The 22563-nt window shown below is 42.9% G+C and overlaps 1 protein-coding gene across 1 annotated transcript; it reads right to left on the bottom strand.

Moving 5' to 3' along the window:
• Nucleotides 1-922: 922 nt before the first annotated feature.
• Nucleotides 923-21377, bottom strand: abhd2a (abhydrolase domain containing 2, acylglycerol lipase a). The gene is made up of 11 exons (XM_072660101.1): nt 21227-21377; nt 19722-19815; nt 18902-19117; nt 13871-14046; nt 13422-13589; nt 12898-13081; nt 10544-10636; nt 9921-10022; nt 9192-9261; nt 8512-8596; nt 923-5974 (listed from the first exon to the last, which is right to left on the bottom strand). Exons 3-11 carry the CDS (start codon nt 19108-19110, stop codon nt 5760-5762), a joined length of 1302 nt encoding a protein of 433 aa, XP_072516202.1. The 5' UTR covers nt 19111-19117; nt 19722-19815; nt 21227-21377; the 3' UTR covers nt 923-5759.
• Between the last annotated feature and the right edge of the window lie 1186 nt (nt 21378-22563).

The following is a 22563-nucleotide window of genomic DNA, read 5'->3' on the forward strand; positions in this document are numbered from 1 at the left end:
TCCTCTAGATGTTCTCACTGAATGGAACTATAAGTTGTTATTTTGATTAGTTTATATTAGATTATTAATGTTTTTTTTAAACAGTTTCTTTCTTCTAAATCTGTTGGTTTATGATGTAGAGAATTACTGACATCGTTTTTAATACAATATGATGGAAAAATGTCTGTTTGTGGTTTAATCACCTTAAGGTTGCAGCCAATGATTTAAAAAGTGATTTATTACATAGTTTAAAATATATACTTCTATAAATAAATAAATGTATATAAATACATCCATACATATACACACACACACACATATATATATATATATATATACATTGTGTAAATGTATATTTGTATATGTATGTATGTGTGTGTGTGTATATATATATATACACACACACACACACACACACACACAAGAATCTGAGATACCAAACTGTGATGTTCTAGACGACTGGGTCAGAACCTCTCCAAACCATCAGGCGGGTCTAGTGGGGTGTTCCTTGAAGGGTGAAGTAAGGCTTACTGATGCTTATGGACCCCACCTTATATCATGGTACCAGATACCACAAGATGCCTTCAGAAGTCTTGAGCTTAAGCTGGAGTTCTGGGGGGCTGTGAGCTCATGGAACCTAAACCCAGACCCTCCCTTCCTGGGCATTGGCCTGATCATCAGGAGACGGATGGTTCCAAACAAGGTGATGCTACAGAGACTGCATATCAAGATCATACGTCCCTCCAAATTAGGTAGTAAGTCATTTGTAAAGCAATAATAATTGGGTTGTCTCCAATCACTTCCATGAATAGAAAATTGGGAAACGCTGAAGGACAGAAATGCTTGGCTGCAGTGTGATAGGTCAGTTTTAAGCTCCTTTCAGCCTACAACCACCTACATATCCTTTTATAAACACAAAAAAATTTACAAAAGAATCACCCAATTTTTTTTTTTTTAAAGAAAATAATTTATTTTGGAACACAAGAACCATATTAACCCAATACTTCAATCACACACCATTGCTTTTTTCCCCCAAAACAAAAATACACACACAGGTGAACTAGATGTAGGATTTATGGTCAATGAAGGGTGGGATATGATCTATTGATGGGCACAAACCACTCATCAAACACACAGCACTGTGAAGACAAAGTAGATCATCAGGGTCGAGTCTAAAACTATGCAGTAGAATTTGCTGGAGGATTTATGATTGACGTTTTAATAATGACGGAGTGAGATTTGGCCAATGGTTTCATGAATATTATAATCTAAAATAGAATTAAAAATACTATTTTTTTTTTAATTCAATACTTTGCTGGGTTGGAGATTTCCAAAAAACAGATAGCTCACCAATGCGGTTGGGGGGGGTGTAGCTGTTGGTTCTCGTCTCTACAGTGGTCTTTTAATTATTAATTTTTTTTACAGCAGTTTTAAGTGCTATTTCTCCATACTCCCAATTTGACACTGTTTGACGCTTTTTTTTTTAGGACAAGGCTATTCAGTTTGGCAGAGAGAAAGGAGGTAAAAATAACACCTTATTGCTGATATCATTGTCCAAAAACTTCCTCTGGTCCATATTACATAAGCTGTATGTAGCCAAGCGTTACACATTTCTTTACATTGTGGTTTCGGTTGTCAGAACCGAAAGGTGGCGATATGATGCACACACACCGACAGTCATTCGCTGACAATCATAATCCAACACGAGTAAATAATTGAGTAAGAATAACAACAATAATAATTATTATTATAATAAGACAAAAATATATAAAATACAAACGCAGCAGAATTAAGTTAACCTTCCAAAAGGAGTTGCGATACATCGAAAGCCTGCGTTTTTGTGCAAAACAAACAAACCCCCAAAATAAGGGAAGTGAAAAACATTCAGAAAGGCAGAGGTTCTGAATCAAGTGACAGCAGAGACCGAGACGATGCTGGTGTGCAAGGCCCAAATAGCTCCGATCCCCTGGCGTACGCGCCAACCAGCGAGTCTTCCCTGTCGGAGGTCCTTTGGAAGAGTACAAAAGCTAGAACGCCTATTCAAGTGAAGCACTGCAGAGCAGATCTGCAGGACGTCTCTACAAGGTTCTCCATTTGAGTTTTGACTGATTTTAAGACGTCAAAAAAGGTCAAGAAAGGTCACGTTCCAGTAGGCCCAGGAACACTTGGTGCAAGTGGCAGTACAAAACCTACAGAGTCAAGCTCGTGTTCACCACCGTATCCTCTCTGCTACTTCGGATAGATCTTCTAACTTTCCGAACGATGGGACAGTTCTCTGGTTCAGGCTAAATAGAAGGCTGAGGGGAACAGTCCGGCGATATTCAACCGTAGCCTGATCTGTAGCGTACAGTCGTTTACCACTGAACGTAACGTCAACACAGTCATCTGGACTCGCCTCGAAATTCACTTAGGACTGAAACCTTGGGCCAGTTGGCCAAATCAGGTCCCGCCTTCCAAATGACTTCAGTTTTAAGAGCATTTCAGCTCAACATGGTATTTTTTCCTACATAAAGGGACGCGAGTCAAATGTACCAACTGCAGTAGATGACCGTACGCTACAAGTGAGGTCAACGGAGATTAAGCTGAGGACTGCTGGAAAGTTCCTTTTTTTTTTTTTAACTGAAGGAAAAGGAAATAAAACGCTGTTAAGAAACAAGATTACGATCATAACAATTATCACAAAACCTTACGAATAAAGGACACAACGCTTTGGACGCAGTCCTGCATATCATTTCTCCACAACTGCTCAGTTGATCCATCAAAGAAAAAGCAAAGTCTTGGGGTTTTCAATAAACATGAAATCAGGGTGGATTCTATATAGTGGCAATGAGGCTCTGCAGAGCCTCTTAAACGTTTTAAAGCCAATATGGATTAAAATACAGTGCACAGAGCTCAAAAGTAGTCTCAGGATACCATCAAAAGTACTTAACCGCCTCTTTCCTTAATGTAGATCTGTTTTTGGTGCAGATTCCTTATTTGGAATATAGCCTCAGTCTTCTAGGTCTTCTAAAAGGACCTCCTGCTCAGCCAGACTTGCTGGATTTTCTCTTTTTAATCAAAAATGTCCCTTTTTATTCCCAAGTTGTTGCTGCCAATAAACCCACCCCTTCGTAGCTCAACACTAGGAGGCTAACAGACGGCTGTGCCGGCCAATGTCACTTTTAGAGTGATGAGGAGAGACAGCACCATCAACCCACATGGAGAGAGCACGGACAACTGTGCTCTCTCAGACTCCGGCTGCTGATGGCAAAGCGGCATGGCTCGGGGCGGAGTCTCTCTTTTTTAAGGTTCTGAAGTTAGGAAGTTTAGGACATTCTGATTTGATTTTTTAATTTAGATTCTCTACATTTTTGTTATAATGAAATGTTTTGATTTGGCAAATTAATTCAACTTAATATTCAACTTTTCAAAGGCAAGATCTTTTAGAATATTAAAGAAATTGATTGAAATGGAGTCCATTTATGTATTTTGCAGTGAACTGGGCTGTATTCTTACTTTTCTGGTTTACTGTGGTTCAAAGTGTTGGGTGATCATTTCTAATCCCGCTAGAAAGATATTTTTTAATAAAGTAAAGCATACCTAGACTACTTCTGAGCCCTGTACTGTACATCTTACACTCTCAAAAATAAAGGTAATTCAAATGGTTCTCAGAGCGATGCCACAGAAGAAACACTTTGGATCATTAATAAAAGAAAAAATATATATTGGTCCAATCCATGATTGTACTACAGACGTATAACCAGTCAATTAATAAGGAACCCTGACAGCAAGTAAAGGTCCTTTAGACCTCTATGGCCTCACTCAAAGAACCAATTGAAGTTCTATTACTTTCTAAGAGCGTAGCTTTGCCTTTCCTTCCAGACATCCCATCCCATTTCAACCTCAACACAAAACCTGACAGCAGGGGGCGCTGCAAACCAAGACACTTCTAATCAAGAGCTTCTATTACAAGACAACGAGCACAAACATACAGCCTCATAACCAGGCAGGTTGTAAAGACCAAAAGATCAACCGAACAGGCCAGCTTTCACAGACGCGGGGTTGAAACGCGCACCGACGTCTCCCGCTGGAGCTACAGCTCTTACAACTCTTACACCGATCAACTGCATATCAGAAAGGTCATAATCAAATCTATCAATTAACAGTGCTCAAACCTAAGACACGTCCCTAGGTCTTCTGGAATACCCGAGACCCCTCTGGAAGTGTCTCGGACAACAGTTAACTTCACGGCTACTCTTCTTTTAAAAAAAGAAATAATAAAAAATCCTTTTTTTTTATAATAAAAAAAACAAAACAAAAAAAAAACGCAACAGGCTTTGGTGAACACAAGGGATCATAGAGTCATTTAGTCACTTAGTGTGGACATCTCTCCCTCCGTTGCATCTCTCCCTTGTTGCATTCTACTAGTCTCAGCTAGTCTCGGCTTTTATCTTCAAATCTCTGCTAATTACTTAATAATTATGGCAAAAAATAATAATTATAAAGTGCTTCAAAAGGAACACTCTGGTGTTTTTCTACCTAGTCTCCATACGCAGCATCTGTAGCTTGTGGTCGAGTACCATGCAGGATCTACATGGTCATGGGTCTCTACAGTGGTGGTCACCCTATGACTCCAACCCAAACACAGCTATTTTATTGCCGATCCATCCAAACCCACCAGTGATCCTACAGGTTTCTTCAGGGACTAATTCAGTATTGTGGTCAATCCTCACTCTGGTCACCATCTTCCCCTGCGATGGACTGGCACACTGTCCAGGGGGTTCTCCTGCCTTGTGGCTTATGATTTTGGATAAACTCCAGACCTACCGAGACCCTATCCAGGAAAAAGCAGATAAAAAGATGGACTGCTCTGTTGCACAACGATCTATCTGAATTCTCTACGGCATGAATGTATATTTTTAAAGAATACATTTTAGGCCAAAACGTTATCTGCAAATTACTGTAAGACAGGGTCTCAGTTCTCAGGCACGCTTTGCTTCAAACTACTCTGAATGACTTCTTGTTTTCCCATCTGGTGAAATTCTGAAAACACAAACAAGTCGTGCTCTGCCATTTTCTAGGTCTGAGGTAATCGAGCCAAAGCTACAGATACAGCAGAGGGAGATCAGCCTGAAAAACGCTGAAGTGTTCCCCTTATTTAAAAAAAAATATATAATTAAGAAAGTGGTTAAACTGAGGAAACTGGGAATCTGAATTCCGCCAGTCGAGTCAACACAATCTGTTGGTTGTGTGTTTCTTCAGAATGAATTGTGCAGTTCGAAAAGCGATGAAACGGCCGACAGGGGCAGAGCGGAGAGCAACTTTAACAGCGCAACCAAGTACCAAACCAGCAGTACGTCTGTCCGAGCTATAAGCACACAGTGCCCGCATAACAGCCCTTCTCCGCTGGTTATGTAGAGTGTGGCATGTTGTGGTGGCCTACAGTAGCTGTTGGTACTGAAGTATCTCCGCATTAGCAGCTGTGAGATGCTGAGCGTCCTTTCCTCTCCTCCTCGGAGCTCGATCGTTAATCGAGGGTCTGTGCGAATCTACATATCTAAACTGGACTACAGACTACAGTGTACACGCTGCCCTCGGCACGAGTCCGCTCATTTTTGGTCGTTATGCTTTTCCCTGTCGTTTCTCTTGCTCTGGAAAGGCTACCTAGTCGTCTGTATAGATGGTGAAGGTCATGACGATTCATGTGTAAAGTGAGACTGGTCAGAATATGGGATGTGTGTGAGTGTGTGTGTGTGGTTTAAGGGGCGAGTAGTTATGAAAGTGGTGAAGAAGGTGAAAGGTTAAGATGTGCTGTCCGAGCATTTGGTCTCTGAGGTGTGAGTGCCCTGGCTTTGGCACGCCGGCTTCTGCTTCTCCCACTGACACATGGTGTTGGCGTAGCCCACGATGACCTTGTCCATCCAAGTGAGCGGCTGGGGGAACAGAACAGCACCCTCGAAGAAGCCCAGGTGCCCGCCGTGCAGCGTGAGGGCGAAAATGACATTCTCTTTCTTTTCTAGAGAGAGCGAGAGAGGGAGAAACAGAGACAGGCATTATGTCAGGTCATTAATGCAGGTACACACTGTTCTGTCAGGGTTCACTCAGGGTAATGGACCCACAGTGGGAGCGGACAGGACCTTTAATCTCCACCCATCTGGAGGTTCAGACACAACAGCTGGAAACGCTCTTCTGCACCTGATCTCTGACGGACACCATGACCACATGTCCTCCACTCTTCCACTCCCAATTCAAGAGATGTCTGTTAAACAAGACAGGATGTTCTCCATCCCACACACTGATCAATCCATTACGCACCCTCATCCGAGGACCACACACACACCTTAAACACAATAAAACATAAGAAAACAATGCAAGACGGGGCGTACCGATCCCAGTCAAAAGGTCACAGACACGGACAGAGCTGTTTGCAGTGTACCCCAGGCAGCAGCTGAGACTCCACTCATTTGCCTGCTGAGCTGTAAATGGGGCCAGAGGCCCATAAATAACTCCAACAACTCACCAAATCAACAGTCACGACAGAGCAAGACTCGCACACACACGGTTAATAAATCATTCCCCAAATACTGGACGGCCTACTTCGACCTCATTGATCCGATACTAGTGTAAACAGCTGGACAGTCAAATCAATAGTGTTTTTGTTTTTTGGGGGTTTTTTTTTGGACTGAACACAGGAAACATCTCCCAATGCACCAGTTTCTACATTACACTACACTCAAACTGATTTTTGAGGTACTCCATAGAAGATCCATTCTGGTCCATAAAGAACCATGTCTGTAAGACATTTACATTTACACTGAAGGCTTTTAGCAGACGCTCTTCTCCAGAGCGACGTACAAAAGTGCCTCACTGTTTACCTCACTGAAAATATCTTCAGCTAGTTTGTATAGACTAGGATCCAAAAATAACTCCAAGCTTAGATAATACTAAACACAAAAGTCAACATGGAGACCATAAAACTCAACACTACATTTCACCCAAGTCCTCTCAGAAGAGGAGGGTCTTCAGTCTGGGTTTGAGGACAGCGAGTGTTGGACTCTGCTGTTCGGACACCCAGGGGAAGTTCGTCCCACCACTTTGGTGCAGGACAGTAAAAAGTCTGGACGCTCGTCTTTCTGGATCTTAAAGGATGGCGGGTCGAGCCGAGCCGTACTTGAAGCTGGAAGGGCTCTTGGTGCAGATCGGCTTTTGACCATCGCCATTAAGTACAGAGGGGCTGGCTGGTCCAGGCTTGGCTTTGTAGGCCAGAGTCAGGGGTTTGAATCTAATGCAGGCAGCAGCTACAGGAAGCCAGTGTCGCTGCATTCTGGATTAGTTGATAGAAAGGTGAGAGTGTGAGGAACCTTTCAAAGATCACGTATCAATTTTTCACTAAACCAGCAGCTTCAGAATCATGCTGACTCTTCACTGACTGTAATCGGGAGAATGGAGTCTCCGTCATTCCCATTTCCCAACACACCGCATGGCATCCTCAACTTTAACTCATCCCAAAAGTATTGGATGGAGCGCCAACCATCATTCCAGAGAACACAGTTCCATGGCTGCTGAGATGACCTCGGCCCGATTGTTTGGCATGCACCAGAGTTGGACAGGCAGCTCTAACGAATGCTTAGGAGGAGGTTCCCAAATTTTTTTTTTAAATAAATAAATAAATTAATAAAAAAAAAACTCGTAATACAAACAAGCATCAAAAAAGAGTAATCATAACAGTACAGTAATAGCAAAGCCCTTAAACTAATTTACAAAAGATAGTTAATATATAATCGAAATAAGCCTTTAGCCTTTAGCCTGGGTTAAAGCAAAGCTAACAGTGAGATTAACCCCTCCACACAGTAAAAAGTGGGAGTCTTTCCAGTCTCCATGATTAAGCATTTCAGGAAACACTCATGCTTACCAGAAGCCAGCTGCATGTGAAGGCATCTCTGGCACACATGCCAGTCTAAGAATAGCCATGTTAAAGGGACGGCCTATTAAAGCGGCTATTCTTACGTTTTGCATGGGGCTGGCCTGCATGCTCATCTTCTGGAGTGAATAAGCAACAGCGATGTGTAAATACCTTGCTGGAAGGTGTTGATGTGTACAGACGGTCAATCTATTTAAAGTAATCCCTCGGTAATGCTAACATAGCTGCTGATCATTTTAAAACGTGGTGGTTTTATGAGGTAAAAACGTGAAAATAATGCACGGAAGTGCCATAAACCTTGTAAATGTGGACTTACAGCACTCCAGACAAGCAGAAAGTCACAGGACACCTACGCTAAAATATCTGCATTGTACTCATTTTACTCCCTTTACTGCATATACATGTACATATGCATGCTACATTTCGCTGTAATGCTGATCCCAGAAGATCTAGTCCCAATGCTTACGTAAAACCCTGGATATCAGCATCGGCCCACGAGTCCCCAATTCCCATACCGGTGTATCCCTAATTATGACTCACTTCTGAACCAATTCCTGCAGAAAACAGTTCTACTCAGGACACGTCAGTATAGGTCTAATAATAAAACATACTCAGCAGAAAGGTGGAAGTACCTGCAAGGGTGCGAGGAATGGTGAGGAGTGAGCCATGCACAAGAGGATCATCACCAGAGTTCACCAGCAGCAGAGGAACATTGACCTACAGCACACAGACAAAATCTTATTAGTATTATTTTATCTTATTCTAATATCTAATCTTATCTTATTATCTGTTCAGTAAGTGTTTATTAGCCCAGGAAAACACTGATATTAGAATAAACACTAATAATAATAACACTCCTACAGAAAGTGGTGGTGGTTCTCCATCACTGTGTTCATCATTAGAACATCTCCAAAGTTCTCCTCATGGAGTCTAGTATTATTTAGAGTTCTCCTCAGATCAACACCTGGTTTGGTGGTAAATCAGGGCTTAATGATGGTAAATCAGGTGAGCTGCTGCTGCTGCTGATGATGGAGTTGAACACATCCTCCACACTGTGTTGGCTGGACTGGACTGGGACGTCCAGGAGAAACCTGGAGGAACTGAGCTCTGTTCTTCAGACTAGCTCACCGACAAGATCTCACTACTTTCTTTCTTCAGAATGAGAAGCTCTTGTTTCTCCTTTTTACTGGATTTATGTTCACCTGCATCTGATCTGATGAGATCTGGATATTACAAGCAACTGCACTGTACTGTACAGTACTGATTTTACTGACTGACCTTAAAGCAATAGAGCAAAGTTGGTTGTACTCACATTGTGAATGTAATGCACACAGCTTTCTTTCTCGTAGTACTCCTTTAAGGAACTGTGGCCATGGAATTTCCTGAAATGTGAAAATTAATATGGATTACAATCCAATCGTTTTAATAGTTTATATCCCACACGTATAACATACATATATATATATATGATATTTAAAACTATAGTAATTTTCACCAGAATTCAGCAGAAGTCAATAATCAAACAGGTCAGGATATTAAAAACGCAGGATTGGAGCGAAATTAACAATAGTAGGCAGCCTCTCATGGAAAATGTGTACAGTGCAGAGTTTCCGTTTCCGTGAAGCTGTTAAAAAAATAAAAATTATATATATATATATATATAAACAGGGTGTTTTAGGGGTGGCCTTCATGTCCACTGTAACCAGGTATGTCAACACAGACAGACGAAAGCAGCAAAATGTCCTAGTCTGTTCTAGAAGAGGAACACGACAGTGTTTGTTAGTTCTGCAGATGAGAGTTCATGTTTGCATAACAAATCCAGGCACTTGCAACTGCTAACAGGCCGGATAGTCCCTTTTGTGGGCCATTTCTGACAGCTTCCTCAAACCTCTTCAGAAACGCCTCAATTACAGTGCCGACCAGAGGATCCAGTTTCGCTCTGACGGCAGTTAGGCATGCAGATAGAGCGTGGGTTTTCACATGAGGGTGACGGAATTGCATAACGCCTGCTCGCAAGCACAAAACGGCGCTGAGCACGCACCTCATGATGTTGTCGTCGATCTGCATGAGGGAGGTGGCGGTGAAGAGGCGTCTCAGATCCGCATCTGCCATCTTCGGGGAACCTCCCCCGAACAGGCTACCCCTAGGGAACAAGAACAAATAGAATTCAACTACAGTCAGTACCGTACAGATTTCACTGAGTGGAACAGGAGCAATAATTTAATGAAAAATCGAATTTACAGTTTTCCTGTGGAATAGGACTCTCCGGAGCAGATCAACATCATGACCCTATTGGCACCATGCTGCCTAATGCCAGGCGTGGGCTAGAGGGGTATAAAGCCCCTCAGCATTGAGCTATGGAGCAGTGGAAGAGCGGTGTTGTCTGGAATGATGGATGGTGGTGAAGCTCCATCCAGTACTTTTGGGATGGGTTGCAGAGTTGTGGATGAGATAGGGAGGTGACCATCCAACATCTTGACCTCACTGATGCTCTAGCTGCTCTTGTTAAACCCAATATTAATAATGAGGTAATGATACCTTAACATGTCATGACTGATGCCTTTCAAATAAGTCGCCTCAACTTCAACATGCCGGCCTAGCTTTTCCAGTGCACTCGCACAGCAAGTTTGGACCCGTCTGAAATGATTAGAAGCTCTGAGGTACCTGTGGGACAGAATGATCTTCTTCATGTTGTCTGCCATGAGGAAGTTGTAAAAGCGCCGGCACTGGTCCCACTGCAGAAAGGTCTCCTGAGCCCTAAACACACAGACAAAACACAGGCAGTATGTCAGTCACGTGCTGCCCGTCTGAACCGACACACAAAAACAGGCTAATCCTGCCATCAGTGTGACTGGGTCATCCACTGATTGCATATTGAGACCGTGTGTGTGTGTGTGTGTGTCGTGGCACAATGCAATCAAGTCTTTCACAGTATATCGCCGCTGTCAAGTAAAAAAAAAAAATAATAATCTGATCTCCAAAAAGTCAACTTTACAGGAGAAGGAAAAAAAAAACCTTCTTAACTCTCAATGGAAGTCAATGGAAAACGCTTTTAATCCAAGCCATTTTGAAGCATTTCTATTGGTCCATCCATTATAAAATTCATATCTTTTCAAAATGTCCTTTTTTGTATGATAGCAATGCTAAGTAAAACTATCTACAGGATGATACAGGATCCACAGCAGATGACTGATGAAAACAAAACAGTGTGTCATAATAAATATCACTGTATGAGCTCACACTCCTCCTATTCCAACTAAAAAGGAGTACTGACAGATCTGTTCTGTGAAATCTGCTCATCCAGAAGAAAATAGACACCGAAATCCTGTCCAATGAGAACCACAGTGTTGGGTAACACACTGAAAAACACACAGATCCACACCCACAGGCCAAGTCTGCTGACACTCTAGAATGGCCCGGCTGAGCTGCTGGCCGGTACGGCAGGAGATCTCTCCAAAAGCCAAAGGTGTGGCTCTCACAGAACCAGACTGAAAACACAGCTGCCACATTCCACTGCAGTTCCCCTGTGTGTGTGTGTGTGTCTGAAGTTCTGGGTGGCTTGAACTTTCTTGAGAGATTTCAACATCTTCCAAATTTCCTCCTTTGGCACCGAAAGGAAGACGTATGTCTTTTTTTTAACGTGCATTTTGTATATTTGTTAACGTGTTGCTGCAGAACTGGACTATCTTCAGGCTGGGAATGCTGGCCTCCAAGATTGTAATACGCATGTGAGAATGACAGCACACAAACAAAACACACACAAGACATTGTCATGGTGACTGAGGAACAGCAGCCCCACTCTGGATCGTCAGGCTGAGCTGTGTATCTGTGATCATGAGTCTTCCGCTCTCCCGTAGAGGGTCGATTACAGCTTCTCCAGAAGAACAGAAGAACGTTGTGGCTTCCAACCAAATGAATGCAAAGACATACTGGGTGCTCGTCTGTGCAGAGCGAGAGAGTTCACAAGGGCTGTCAACTCGGCTCATAGATTAAATTCAAATTTCAAAGCTCAGCAGGTCATACATTCAAATACACTCCTATCGGTCATATACTGAAATACGTTCAGTGTTCAAGAAGAATATTTGTATGTGCTGGATGTTTGAAAATATTTCCAATCCATGTAAATACATAATTAAAGCCACAATGGATTGTTTTATTTAGGGTCGGCAATGGCGTGCTCTTCTGTGAATGGAGAATTTCCTAATTTGAATGTTTGACAGTCCTACTTATCACTATGAAATATAGTGGGTACTTATATCATTGGCCTACTGAAATTGAACATACTGAAATTGGAGACACTGCAATTTGCAACTGACCCTTTATGTCAGTGTTTCTGGGAGTTTTTAGACGAATCAAGCATAATCATGTAAGAAATCACAAACAAATTTGATATTTTGGTAAAAATAATCCAAGGCATTAATTAAATTAATTAAAACAATGTGCAAAAGTAAAAGTATCGCCATGTTGTTAAATTTGCAACCAAAGTTTGCACAGTAGAGACCAGAGGCAGAGCCAGACTCGTTCACCTACTCATTTGGTAGACCCGCCCCCTCCTCCCAGATCAAGCCCAAGTCTCAGTGTCTCAGACCGCCTTCACTGAGCTTCCCGTGCAGAAGCAGAGCGGATTTCCCCTTGGATTCCCAGTTTGTCCGGTAAGCGGACGCTCCAACAGTAAAAGTGCAGCTCATGTAAGCTCCACTACAACTCAGCTACTACATATAATGAACAGAAAGGGCACCATGCAGCCAGGACCGTCAATCACTTCACTCCTAAATGTAACCCCGCCTTCTCACGATAGAGCAGAGTAATGTTAAAAACTGATTTCTGGGAGAAATGTAAAAACATGGGCCAATACTAGCACAGGGAAAAACAAAAAACACTAGAGATAACAAGACGGCTGTTGAAACATATGGGGATGGGCGGAGCTACAGATCATACTGCAACTAACAATCCCTGGTGTCTTTCAGTGTGTATTAAACAAACAAAAACAACATCACACAGCCAAACAAACAGCTTGCCTGAGTGCACTGTAGCCCTGGCACACGCTCACGCAGCACAGCACTCGCTCCTGGTTGGCTCGGTTCTCTCCCAGGAATTTGCAGACGATGTTGCCCCCAAGACTGAAGCCCACCACGATCAGCTGGGTCTGGGGGTACGTCTTCTTGATGTAGCCAACCATGGACGCGAACTCCCAAGTACAGCCTAGAGAGTGTGGAGAGGCTCGGTATTAGTGCGTAGACATACAGAAGAGTTCTCAGAAGACTTCAAGAAACCTAACACACAAGGGCTGCATGTCTGGAGGAGAACAGGTCCAGCCTTACTGTACGTCACAATGTTAGATGTGAATCGGGGCACAGGCTCAAGCACAGGGCTAACTCAGGAGCTGCAGTGCACAGTTAAAAAAAACAGCCAAGAAAAAGGTTTCTTCACACTGTTGCAGGTTAGGATTTAAAAGCATGTGCTCGCGTGAACCGTACGAGTCACGTGAGTCACACGAGCCACGCAAGCCACGTCAGTGCCGTTCCCACGAACAAGACCGTACCATAGGTGAACATGCGGGGGGAGGTGAGCTCGATGTTTGGCAAGGCCCCGAGGTGGTTGAGCACAGCACAGCGGTAGCCCTGCTTCTGCGAGTGGTCCACGAACGTGCGGATGTAGTGCTTCTCGCTGTGGTTCCCGATCCCCGGGCAAATCACCATGGTGACGTCAGCTGCGGACAGAAAACCGCAAGACAAGAAAAGCGTGGCTTATCTGTGCCATGAAATTGATTTGCATGTAAACAAACACAGCCAAAAGATGTGGGGTACTGTACGTAGGGTGTGTTTGCACTGGTTAGCGATACCTAGGAAAGAATGCAAATTCGAGACTTTTACAAGGGTTTTTGTAAAAGGAGTCTTGTTGACTTTCACAAGGCACTTGGGTTGCCATGTGAGGTTTAGCATTTCACCCCAGTCTGAAGCGAAAGCAACTGTACTCCCAGGAGATACTAACCTCCGCTCTGATGATCCGCCAGGGGTTCAAAGAGGTCAAAAGTCGCTGTGGCGCCATCCTGCATAGGCAGATACTTGCGCAGGCCGGTCGGATGGGGTGAACTCACCCGGCCCAACTTGCCGTACAGGGCCGTCTGCAAATGCCCGCTTTTTCCCCACAACAAAGGAGGAATGTATCTGGAGGAGAAAGTCAAATAAGACAAAAATAAGCAACAGCACTGATCCACTTAAGACTGAGTCACTCTCAGTTGGGGCGTCTCATTTATGACTGGTGAGTGGTAACGATACGCAGGCCTGCAAAACCAGATAGCAGCTAGACGACCTTTAGCATGCTGTGAATGAATAACTCCTTATACTGAGCACTCAATTTAAAGCCGAGCCTCCTTATGCAAGGTCAGAGCTTAATCTGCACCAAAGACGCAAACAAAAATACATAAGAGGAACCTTTTGCTGGGAGGACTGTGTACACACACATACACACACACACACACACCTGTGCAGAAGTGCTCTTTATTGATGTAATAACCAGTCAAAACGGCTACTAAGCACATCATCCATTTTTCAGGCCTCATATATTTCTAAGGACATCAGAGACCACTGACTGTACCTGACTGACTTGACTTGTACTTCTACCTCCTTCAAGGCAATTAAGTGGACTCTAATCTAATCTAAATTAATTTAAGAAGGTAAACTATCTGCATATGGAAGAAAAAAGGAGAAACAAACAAAAAAGTCAAATAAAAAAAAAAAAAACACAGCGCATCCAACAAGAACAAAAGCCTTGTATATCTAAAGTATATCTGCCCCCATGAACAATTACACAGAACCTGTTCTATTACATAATCCTGCTGTACAACCTTTAACGCATAATAGCACTTAATTATGTATTAGTTAACGAAAGAGTATCAGCTAAATGTCAACAGACAGTCAGGGCTATAAGACAGCTCAACAATCTGGTCACCGTGGCACTGTGGACCTGCGAAAAACAGCTGAGGGTCAAGAAAATAACCAACTAGAGCCCAATTTCCCACAAGCTGTGCAGTATTGAGATCCTCTTATGGGGGAAAGCGAGTGTTTAAACGTGATGCTTATTCTACCATTTAACACTGACTTTTCTGCTAAGAGGCTTTTGGGAAATGCAGTCTAGAGGAGTAAATCTAGCTGCAGTTACTCAAAACAACAACAACCACCACCCTTAAATAGCCTACCAAACTGCCTACGGCTATTAAGCACAAGTTCTTCTACTTGCTGTGGAGAAAACACATAAAATCCACTTGCATAAGGAGTTCATAAATGACCCATGCAAGACCTGATGGACCACCAAAAATGCCCCCATCAGATAAACAGCACTTAACAGCACTTACAGAGGCAAAACTAAGCTCCACTCTAGCTTCAGATCTGAAATCAGACACAGGTATTTGTGCCAGTCTTTCCACCGTGTGACGATGACTCAAAAGGTCTGAAAGCACATGGAGCCGATTAAGAAGCTCCTACTGAAAAAAATAGACTAATTTGAAATTGCAGAAATTGCAGAATCTGCTCTTCTCAGAACGCCTGACTGACCACCCCAGAGTCCAAACCTTAACATTATTGAATGAGGGTTTGGTAGGACTTGGATGGCAGGAAGGAGAAAACGCTCTGTGTGTATATTACAGTACATCACAGTACACACTGGTTGATGGGTACAGGCATTCCTCTGGCCTACTTAAGTCTACAGAATGCTCACAGTACCATCAACAGCCAACCACAGTCAGTCAATGACATAACCATTCCCTGACTTCCCGAACAGTACCTTTTTATAGCAGTAAGTACAGTTCAGGCTCAGTGGAATTTTGCATGGAGATGATAATGATATGATAAGCAGAGCGTGAGGGCAGTTGCTCCACTTTCCCAAAGCCTACGGTCAGTCCTCAGAGCGCAGTTCCAGGATGCTTGCAGTGGGTGTTGCTGCTCTGCGAGAGAAAGAGGGGTCAGATTACTGCTGACTCCGGGCAGCGCGGTGCAGGTGAACTGTGCACGGTTATGCAATGGCTCGGCCCACGTGCAGCCACCGTGAAACAGCTAGAGCTGCTTGCTGCCTTCGAAGCGTTCAGGGCGGAGATGTAAACACTGCGCATCGAGAGACAGGTCCTCAGGTTCACGGCACGGTCTACCCAGACAGGCTCTTCGTGTTTATACTGTTTATTTGGCAGGCCACGATTATACTATGAGGAACGGCAAGATAGCTTGTCCAATGGAGTGAAACCAAGGATTCCACAAACTCAAATCTCAGAGGCAGGAGATAAACATAAACGTGGCCAGCATGGCACCACATTAGATCACTCTTTAAATGTTCTCCATGTGCCTTATATAAGCCAAGCTACACCAAGCTACATCTTCTATTCACTGGGTGCTACACTGGTCATCTCTTATTCACCATGCAGCACTGACATTCAAGTACGCGTCCAATTGCTATCTGACCCGAAAGGAGAAAATGGACTGGATGAGCAGTTTGGCTCTCGTTTTGCGGAGACAGCCAAGGGCACTCGGTCCAGCAGGGAGGTGGGAGACATCGCAGCCGTTTAGCACACACTGTTACAATTAAAATCTGCAATGAGAGAGAAAGAGAGAGAGAGAGCAGTCCATCGGTATCTATTTCACAAAGCCGTCCCTCGTCCTCCGAGCCTCTGCAAGCCATAACACAGGACCTGCCCTGTTACATAAGATAACTGCGGAAGCCTTAAAATATAACAGCACTTAATTACGTGCCAGTTAGCAGTTATATGCACTAGCTGCAAGACAGCTCTACAACACGGTCACTGTGGATGATCAGATAAGCAGGCTAAAAGAACCAACTAGAAGTGTAAATTTAGCTGCAGTTAATCCAAACGCAACAACAAAGGTGACGAAATGCCCCTAAATAGCCTGGGACACTGCCTACCGGGAACTGGAGTCAAACAGAAGATTAGGCCTAGCCTACGACATCCAGTCAGAAGCAAAAAAGGGCTTTTTAAGACAACAAACAGTCCAGTGTCTGCTTGTGCGAGTTTGCCTCAGGTATCTCTGAGCCACAGCGACGCTCGAATGCTAGTGATAAGCCCTCAGGAAGGATATAACAGCAACACAACTTGACAACCATGATATGAAAGGGGTTGAACACCTCTATTCAATTTGCACAGGCTTCATATAATACAATCCACAGACTGGAGCAAATAAAAACACTCATTAAATACAAATTAAAAGAACACCACAATGAGGACAGAAGCCCAGAGGCATTTATAAGCTAGGAATTTCCATGTTCTCATATTTTCTGCTCAGGAAAAAAAAACATAGCGCATCCAACAAGAATTCTGTCACTTTTAATACAGTCATAAAAAAAACATGTTAGCTCACAGAAATGTGATACAGGACTCTGCAAGTGTAACTCTTCCACACAAACTCCACAGTTTCATGTTTAAAAAAATACAAAAGAAATAAAAGTATGTAGGGTGTCCATAAGCTTCATGGTTTCGGTGCTCATGTAGGTGCCAGTATCGGCGCTGATACCGATGCGGTATCGGGACAACACGAGTGCTCAGCATTGGAGAAATGCTGATAAGACATTAAAAAAAAAAGCAGTGTGGGAGACTTTATCACAATAAGGATAACATATCGTCCCATCAACACACCCACAGGATGTGTTGGCATGACACACCTATCAACGTTCAAAAGTCCAGAATCATGTCCCACATTCTGGCCTAGAACTCCCGAAGACCTTTTAATCCACCTTACCCTGCACACCCAGATCACTCTGGCTTACTTGGAAGGTATGTCTCTGGAACAGCTCGGTCAGTCGAACAGGCTAGAACCATCAAGGTAACAGGGTTTAATGTAATTCTGTGGAACAGATGAGGACAGCGGCTGGCACTGTGCTCCAGCACTGATTGATCCTTTGGTGAGCAGAGTAGTAAATGTGCTGCAAAACAAACCATTACATAACCAGGCGGGTGTCGCTTTAGGTTACGAAAGAGAAGCCCACTCGCCCACCACCTTGTTCTGGGGCGTCACAGACTAACGCAAACTTTGAGCTCAGGGACGAGAAAGTACAAGACATGTCCTTACAAGACCCGAACAAGTTTTTGGCAGACTACACCATCTTCTTTTGGCACAGTTTTCATGACACACTGCTTCTGGAATTGAAATGCAAGACCCAGGCAAGACTGACAGGAGGTTTATATGTATATGGTAAATATTTCTGCTGTATTTGCTCGATATGCACACATGACCTTACCTGTGCAGTGCATTAGAAACTATTCACAGCAATAAAAGTGTAACTAAGGGTGTGGATGAAGAGCACACCCTGTTTTTAAACAAACCACTCAGCCAGCGGAAGGAAAACGCCTGAATTCAGCGACGGATTATGTAATAGATATCAAAGAATATTGGTCCAGAGAATCGGGTCAAAGGATGTAATGTGAATGTGCCTTTTCCCTCATTGTTTCTATGAGCCAATAAATATTTACAAGTGGAAGTATGACCATCCTGGACCTTTCCTCAGGACAATGCAGCCTCAAAAACAACACATTTTCTTACTTATCGTCAGTCAGCCTTTAGCCCCTTTAGCTAATTCAAATCTGTGAGAAGTGGGTGGGCTGCATGTCCACACTAATCATAGTCAAATGGATCAGGAAGTGGAATTGGTGCTTGGATTTGAGTGCTATTATTATTCCCCCCCCCCCCCTTTTATATAATAAGCTTGTGCTACCTTTATTGTTGGATGCACTGCAAGTTTCTATACGAGTCTGCACACCCAGCTCACTTCGCTTTGGAAAGCCAGTTATTGATTGGTTTCTGTGGTGTGTACAATCATGGGCGTTCCTGCTGAAAATAGTCGTTTGACAAACAAAGCAAATCAATGACTTTCCAGCTTCCCTAGATCGCCTTAAGGTAAGAGCATTACAGAAGACGGTGGAGAAGATCGACATCAGCTCAAGCAGGAACAGACACTGTGTGAATCACATGTTAACTGGAGAACAGAAATAAGTACATCCATAAGTCCAGAAGCCAAACTCACTCTTTGGTCAGAAGGGGGCAGGACTTGAGCAGAAAGCGGTTGAGTGCCGTGTCCTGGTAGGTGAGGTCCGGGGGAGCGGTAGGGCTTTTTAGGTTGAGGCACCGGACGACAACGTAGAGGATGGTGGCGACGGCTGCCAGCTTCATCCCGTCGAACATGGCCGGCATCTCCGGCGCCACCGGGTACACTTCTGAATCGTGAGACGCCATGGCTGGCCTGAGACGAGACACGAGAGACGGGACATTATAAGACTGTGTCTTAACCAGTATACAAGTTACCACTGGTATAAGCCCCCCCAAAAATAATAATAATCTGCCCTCAATTTATAGAAATGAAAGATTTTGACCAGTCCAGACAGAGGTTGTGAGGTTATAAAAATCCAGTATGTTTACATACGCCAGCCTAAGCAGCCTACAGGGGTTCAGCTCCACCCTGTCACGCTTAAGTAATACAGAGTGTTTCAGCCTGTTTTGCTAATTAAGTGAGAACAATACAGTCCAGCCAATCAGAATAGAGCTCATTTACCAGTCTTAAAGGTCCAGTAACAAACAAACAAATAAATAAATAAATATGGACTGAATTGCAGAGTGGCTGATATGTTTACCTAAAAATGAATTGCGTCTATTTTCAGTACATAAACCTATACATACAAATGCAATACCAGATTGTAGGATATTGCACCTTTAAAGCGACACAAACGCAGAACAACATTTACAAAACCGGAACCTGTATAACCTGGGTTTTGAGACGTTCTGATAAAAAAACAAACAGGAACAGGCGAGTGTGTTAACTCTGGAAAAAAAAAATTGGTGTAACTTACTCTGTTGCTCAAGTTGATTTCAAGGAAGTAATCTCTTGTGCTCAGTCAAAGAAGTCGCACTTGCGGGGTTTTGGTCACAGTGTTTAGGTCCAAACTGTGAAGAGAAACATAAGAGTCTTACACAAGAGATAGAGGCTGCTTATCGGTACAGGAGGTTAAACAGGATGTTATTGGTTAATTATAAAAGATTTGAAGTTTCTAGATTTGACTAAAGTCATTAAATTAAGATGGAATATAAATATGGATTTTTTAAAAGCGATATAATATAATAGGGGTCCTTAAACTAATAACTAAAATAAATAAATATAAATTATTGACATTATGGATAAATACATAAGACTCTCAAACACTTTCAAAACTTTATATATATATATATATATATATATATATATATATATATATATATATATATATGATTGCTGGCCGTCAGCCACCATCACAAGTTATGTTAGATAAGCATCACAAGCTCAGCCCAAAATAAATGAAGAGGAAACACCATCAAAGACACCACAGAATAATCCTCAGACTAGTCAACTCGGCCAGAAGTAAAGCAGGGTATGAAGTAGAGTCGTGGCCTTAAATATTAAATAATCCATAAATCTTGCATTATTTATAAACGCGAGACAATATGATTTCATTAATTTTTTTTAATTTTTTATATTTAATATTTTATTTTATTAAAGACTCATTTCATACTAGACTCATGCCTTTATAACCTTTAAATATAAATAATAATTAAAAATAAATAACAATAACAATAATAATAGTAATAACACCCCTGATATTACATAAAGCACATAAATCCTTATTTTCAGCTTCGTATAAAATGCAGATATTTGTCATTTAAAACATTTAAGATAATAAACAGGTCGTGACCAAGACTGACTAACACAGCACACTGATTCACACCGCTGAAGTTGACTTCTTGGCCGAATTATCCGTTCCACCTTAAATGGTGCACCAGTTGCGCTGCATCTGTACAAGCCTCGGCGTGTGAGCGCTGCGCTATTTAAGGTGGCACTGAAAATTCGTGAACTCGCTGGCGAACTTCAGCTTCGTATGACTCACAGGGACTACTAACGCCATTTATAGTGTATATACACACACAAATCACATACCTAAAATGCTTTCTTGCGTATATAGAGATGTTATTTCTAAAAAAATACTGAATATGAATGCTTGTTTTGTTTTTTCCTCGTGAGGCCCGACCACTCGACCACTCGAGCACTCGAGCACTCGACCACTCGACCACTCCGCTGCTGTTTAGCTAGCTAGTCAACAACACATGACCTAAAGCCACTGAACATCTCTCATATATGGCTTCATAATTTAGCTAGCTACTAATCAACAGAAGAAACCTATTAACTGGGAGCAGGATGGATGGATGGATGGATGGATGTTCACTGGAGAGACAGCAAAACAGAAGCATCGCTAGCCAGCCTTAGCCAGGGCAGCTAGCGAGTTAGCTACCCATTAAACCATCACTGACAAAACACAACACCTACCTGCTCCTGCAAAGCCTTCCCCAGCAGATCCCTTCCCCACATATATGTAGAACTCAGCTGTCTCGGTGCCTTTCCATAAGTAAACCTGTCCACTAGAGCTGCAGCATTATCCGCCCTTCCTTTCTAGCAGCTTCTCCCTCCCTCGCCCACTTTCCCACCCAGCGCGGAGGACACTTCCTACTGTACCGCTGCTCATTTACATACCGCCGTTCCTATTGGTTAATAGTCCAAACACGTCACTGGAACAGCCCCTCTTATTGGTTGTGTTCCAATAAGCGCCTCTTACGCTCTAACTAGATAGAAGTTGGGGCTAGTGTATAAAACGTGCAATATTACAGGCCTATTCATTTCAATAACTTGATATTTAACGTTGCAATATGCTTATTAATTATTAATACAGTTGTTAACATATAAATATAGAAATATCTTTAGATTGGTTAGAGATGGATAGTAGCATGTTTATAATAGAAGCTAATTATAATAAAAATACAGCCCTTTAATAATTTCTGTCCCACATGGAAAAGGGTTGTGCTGAAAGTCAGCTAAAAGTCATTGGACAGCTGAACACATGCATGGAGGATGCATGAACACAAACTACCGTAATAGCCCGGAACTCGTTAAGCTGCACCCATCAGCCATACCATTAGCACTCCCTGCCTAATATTAACTAGGTTCCCCTTGTGCCTTCACCACAGGTCTGTCCATTCAAGGCATGGACTCCACAAGACCTGTGAAGGCATCCTGTGGTATCTGGCACCAAGACATTAGCAGCAGATCCTTTAAGAACTCCTGTGAGTCGGAGGAGGTGGGCCCTCCATGAGCATCAGTGAGCCTTAGGCGGCCATAACCCTGTCGCCGGTTCACTGGTAGTCCTTTTGAGGTAGATATGTAGATACTGACCACTGCATACCAGGAACACCCCACACCACAGGCCATTTCCCCTGCTTTTCACATGTCACCTTCAAGAACTGACTGTTCACTTGCTGCCTAAAACATCCTCCCTTGGCCGGAGCCAGTGTAGATGAAGATAATCTAAGTTTTCACCTCACCCGTCAGTGGTCATAATGTTATGGCTGATTGGAGTCTAATCAGAAGTAGTAGAGTTTATTGCTCGCTTATAGGGAAATTCCACCGATTTTTTTGAGATATTTACCAGTTGGGATGTGAAACCATTGAAACCACCGCTTGCTGGTGCATTCCTGAAACTGACCACTGATGACATATTAGAGGATGACTGACACCAATGGTACAGCAACAGATAAACAACAGGATCATCTCTAATTTTATATCTACGATAATTTTATATCTGCTGGGCCTGGTCCACTCTTACCAATACA

This window comes from Salminus brasiliensis, chromosome 17 (genome assembly GCF_030463535.1).
Source record: "Salminus brasiliensis chromosome 17, fSalBra1.hap2, whole genome shotgun sequence".
NCBI classification, from domain to species: Eukaryota; Metazoa; Chordata; class Actinopteri; order Characiformes; family Bryconidae; genus Salminus; species Salminus brasiliensis.

What these genes read in the sequence shown, in the direction of transcription:
- abhd2a (XM_072660101.1), bottom strand. Translation starts at nt 19,110, where the DNA reads ATGGCGTCTCACGATTCAGAAGTGTACCCGGTGGCGCCGGAGATGCCG. An exon ending in CCCCCGCATGTTCACCTATG is followed by an intron (nt 13,082 to 13,421) that starts GTACGGTCTTGT and finishes CACACTCTCTAG; the next exon opens with GCTGTACTTGGGAGTTCGCG. An exon ending in ATCGACGACAACATCATGAG is followed by an intron (nt 9,262 to 9,920) that starts GTGCGTGCTCAG and finishes TTCACATTTCAG; the next exon opens with GAAATTCCATGGCCACAGTT.